Source organism: Gavialis gangeticus, unplaced genomic scaffold, assembly GCF_001723915.1.
Source record: "Gavialis gangeticus isolate Ggan-Ray unplaced genomic scaffold, GavGan_comp1, whole genome shotgun sequence".
Taxonomy (NCBI): domain Eukaryota; kingdom Metazoa; phylum Chordata; order Crocodylia; family Gavialidae; genus Gavialis; species Gavialis gangeticus.
Window position 1 is genome coordinate 16,188,928 of NW_017729015.1, and position 4,306 is coordinate 16,193,233.

Below are 4,306 nucleotides of genomic sequence, written 5' to 3' on the forward strand. Positions count from 1 at the left end.
ACCCCCTCCTGCTCCCATCTCCACAAACTCCAGCGCTGATGACCCTGCCTCCCGCTCAGCTCTGTTTGCCCAGATTAACCAGGGAGAAGGCATTACCTCTGGTAAGCACATTGGGCAAAGGAAGGGGTGAGGACATGGCTGACGTTAAATCTGCAGAATCATGGCTGGGGGGCGGCGAGTATCAAGAAGCTGTTCTTTGCTCTTTTTGGCCTTGAATGAGTGGTTTAACTTCCCTTTCCTGTTTGTGCCATCTGTAGGGAGCTGTTTTAATTGAAAAATGAACTGTTGGGGGGATGGTAAGGGGGTTTGGCATCAGTGCATTATGTGTGTTGGGCTTCCTTAATTGCTCCTTTGGTACTTGCAGACCCACGTGGGGAGTTTTCCATGTGGAAATTGGCATGTGGCTCAGCAGTCGTGCATACAGTTACTCAGCCTGTACTTAGAAATGTGCTTGAAACAAAGGTCATGGATTTGGCTCCAGTCTTGCATTTCTTCCTCGTGGAGAACAGAAGGGCTGTGGAATTCTAGGCCAAGTTGCAAACACGACTTGGCACTGAATTTCGCTGCAGTAAATACCACAAGACTGTTCCTTTCCTCTCATCTCCAGCTCCCTTTCTTTATTGCTCCCTTTTGTTTTTGGGCTGTACTTGGACTATAAGCTCTTAGGACAGGGACCTTGTTCTCTGTCTGCAAAGTGCTCACATTAGTATCACAAAAGTTTCCAGACTACCCGTACTTATTACACGGGGACCGTGTATAACTTGAACCATTTGAGATCTGGAGTTGGGTGGTTTATCTTCTAGGCTTGAAACACGTTTCAGATGATATGAAGACCCACAAGAATCCAGCACTGAAGTCTCAAGGTGGCTCCATGCGAACAGGCCCCAAACCATTCACGGCTCCCAAACCAGTCTGTGCTGCTAGTCCATCCCAAAAAATAGCTCCAAGAAAGGAACCACCAGTGCTAGAGCTAGAGGGCAAGAAGTGGAGAGTGGTGAGTGTCCAGGTGGCAGAGGCTGGTGGTGGATGGGAACTGAGCAAAGGAGCAGGTCCCCAGACAGTTCTCCTCTAAGAGAACTAGGTGTTGGGGATTCTCTAGCAGGGCTTCGTTCATGTAGTGCTGCTAGAGATCCTCAAGTGTCTCATTAGAGAAATCCTAATGAATAGTGTTTTCTCTACTTTTCAGGAAAACCAGGACAATGCCTCCCACCTGGTGATTGGTGACACAGAGCTGAAGCAAGTAGCATATGTTTACAAGTGTGTGAACAGTACAGTCCATATCAAAGGCAAGATCAACTCCATCACAGTGGGTAAGTGCAGGGAACCTGGTGAACCAGGTTTGTTGTTTCAGGACTGAGTCTGGAGTCGGGGTGCCTCATTCTGTAAGCCTCCTTGCCTTTCTGGTTGCAGATAACTGTAAGAAACTAGGTTTGGTGTTCGACGACGTGGTGGGCATCGTTGAGATCATCAACAGCAGGGATATCAAAGTGCAGGTGAGTGTGCTTAGCCCTGATGCTTGTGTGCAGAGTTGTTCTGCACCGTGCAGTGTGTATATGGAGCTGCAGCCCTGTCTCTGTAGGGTAGAATCTGGCTGTGGCCATTGAAGCCTCTGGAAGAGGCTCACTGATGCTTTTCCATGTGGTGCCCATCAGCTAGCATTACCAGGCTGTTCAAAGAGGGTTTCAGCAGGGAAAGCAGTCTTACAGTGAGCCTCCATCCCAGAAGGATTGTCTACCTTAACACAAACTGTGATCTAATAGTTAGAGCAAGTGGCTGGAAGTAAGATCCTATGCTGTCACTCCAGTCTCCACATCCAATTTGTTCACTCAAACTCACTTTCAATAGTTCTAGTCCCCAAAAGAAGAGAATAGTAATTCCACTGGTTCCCCAGTGCAAGCAACCCTAACTCCCCCCTCCCCCTGCCTCATCTCATCCACAGGTAATGGGTAAAGTGCCAACAATTTCCATCAACAAGACAGACGGTTGCCATGTTTATCTGAGCAAGAGCTCCCTAAAGTGCGAGATTGTTAGTGCCAAGTCCTCAGAGATGAACATCCTCATCCCCACAGAGGAGGGTGACTTCGTAAGTAAAGTACTCTGCCTTCCTGAAAGGAATGGGGAAAGCCAAGTTGAGTGAAGAGGGGAGGGAGTGAATAAGGCGCTGGGGTTGTTACTTCTATGACACGTTTTTGTGTCTTGTTGAGCTGGAAGATGAAAATTTAAGCCTTAGGTGAGAGGGGGTAGAAAGTTTGGCTGAGAGTCTCAGCTCACCTTTGTACAGCCCTTCCCTGGTATCGAGATATGTACCAGACCTCCCTGCCACTGTTTCCCTGATGGATTTGCAAATGCCTGATGCTATCAATCTGATGAAACTTGCTCTAAAGACATTCTTGATGGCGCATTACCCTTGCCCCCTACTTTGAGTTCAAGGCCTGAATTGTGGCCACATTGCTGAGTCTGGCCTGCAGGCTCTGTCTCATTCTACATCTTCTAACTTGAAGCTGTGATGAGCAGGTCCATCCTCAATATCCCAAGTCAAGCTCTCAGCCTGGACCCCTGCCCCACCCCCCAAGGCGACATCTGCAGGGCTTGGGATGCTACAGAGCAGCTGAGGAAGGGGCTTAATAACTGTTCAGCGTAATGCATGAGCTCCCAAGGGACAAGTCTCTGGCCCTGTTCATTAAAAGCCAGGCTTGTATCACAGATTGCTTTTCCTTTTTCCCCTCCAGAACGAGTTCCCTGTCCCTGAACAGTTCAAGACTGTGTGGAATGGGCAGAAGTTGGTGACCACTGTGACAGAAATTGCTGGCTAAGCAGAACATGGGCCCACCTGCCCTGCCCTGGCCCTGCTGTGGGACAAATCTGCTTTCAGATGATTCTTAGATTTCCTGTACCTTTCTGCTCTCAAACTGCTTCTCTGTCCTCTACCTGAGAGACACGGCTACCTGCCTTCACTGAAATACCTCAGGCTGGGATTTGGTGTAGGGTGGCGGGTCGATTGATCATCCGCATCTATCAGCGGGAAGGTGCATTCTTTTTCCTCCTCCCACCCCACCTCCCTGTCCCCCTTGTTGGATCTAACCACATCAGTTAATCATGTCTGCCTTCTGGTGACTGTCAGAGCCAGTATTGGTGGTTGGCTTTCAGATTGTTGTTGGGGTTTTTTGTATTAACTTCAAGCAAATTGTTAGTGTGAGAGGAGTGTTGTCCCTTTAAGTTAATAAGGGTGTCCATGTCAGGCGCCAGAGGCCCCAGCTGGGCAAGCTGATTTGGCTGATATTTCAGGAAGGTGCTGGGAGCTGCTACTAACTCCAGCTGTGTGTACTAATCAGTCAGGGGCATTATGATGCAGGACTAGGCATGTTGCCAGACCAAAGGCTGAGGACTGGGGCACATAGCATTCCACCTCGAGTTTCCCCTTCAGCAATCTTATTTGCTCAGCGTAATTCTGTTTGTGCCAAGACCTGAGGCTTTACAGTAACAGGTGCCACAGGAAATCTGCAGTGGAATACACCAGCCCTTTACAGCCTGGCTGGTGGTTAGAAACTGAGTGCTCCCTTCCATAAGCCCTCCTTTAAAGGGAATCTTTATCCAAAAGGGTCCCTTTCTAAGCAGCTGAACTCAAGTTCAGTCTTCCAGGACAGTTCTTCTGAACCTGTCTCCTTCCTAGTGAGGAATATTTCTTTATTCATTCCAAGTTCAGTATTTAAGTATTGTAGACACCTGAGTTGGACCAAGTTGGTTCCATCATTCCATTGCTGTACATGCAGTTACTGTAGAGTGGAATTGTTCTGCCTCTCCCCTTCCCGGCTGCTTGACTCTTTACTTTGCTGGAAGCTTGCAGCCTCTGTCCTGAGGCCCTGGGACAGCTCTAAGACGCAGTACAGTACTGCCCCCTCGAGGGAACTGTGCATGCTTGACTTTCATGTTTCCAATGCCACAGATGGCACACACAGCTCTCACTGCATTTCCTCTGCCCCAGGGTTTGGTTTTATTTTTTTTTCCCACTCTTTTTCCCCATTTAGGGATGAAACTTAAAGATATGCAAATTTTTTTATTATTTTGAGACTGTCCTGTGACTTGTACTCATCTTCTCCTGAGGCTTGTGGAAAAACCTTTCTTATGTACTTAAAATTATACAGAAAATAGAATAAAGTTAATGCCAACTTGCTCACGACTGCGTCTCTGATGTGTTGGACAGAGGGCAAAACAGCTCTTTGTGGCTGAGGTGGCCTAGCTCCACGCACTGAGCTCTGCACTTAACTGCACAGAAAAGCAGACTTTCCCCTTCATATCCACACTAACC

At 48.1% G+C, this 4,306-nt stretch overlaps 1 protein-coding gene across 1 annotated transcript in view; it reads left to right on the forward strand.

Annotated features, from left to right (window-relative positions):
* CAP1 (adenylate cyclase associated protein 1) overlaps positions 1–4,171 on the forward strand; it is a 9,303-nt gene extending 5,132 nt beyond the window's left edge. The window contains exons 8-13 of the mRNA XM_019512380.1: positions 1–101; positions 804–994; positions 1,187–1,310; positions 1,411–1,493; positions 1,940–2,083; positions 2,730–4,171. The exon at positions 1–101 is cut by the window's left edge and continues 3 nt beyond it. Coding sequence (XP_019367925.1) covers positions 1–101; positions 804–994; positions 1,187–1,310; positions 1,411–1,493; positions 1,940–2,083; positions 2,730–2,813 — 727 coding nt within the window. The 3' untranslated portion in view covers positions 2,814–4,171. The remainder of the gene's footprint in view (positions 102–803; positions 995–1,186; positions 1,311–1,410; positions 1,494–1,939; positions 2,084–2,729) is intronic.
* Positions 4,172–4,306: the final 135 nt, after the last annotated feature.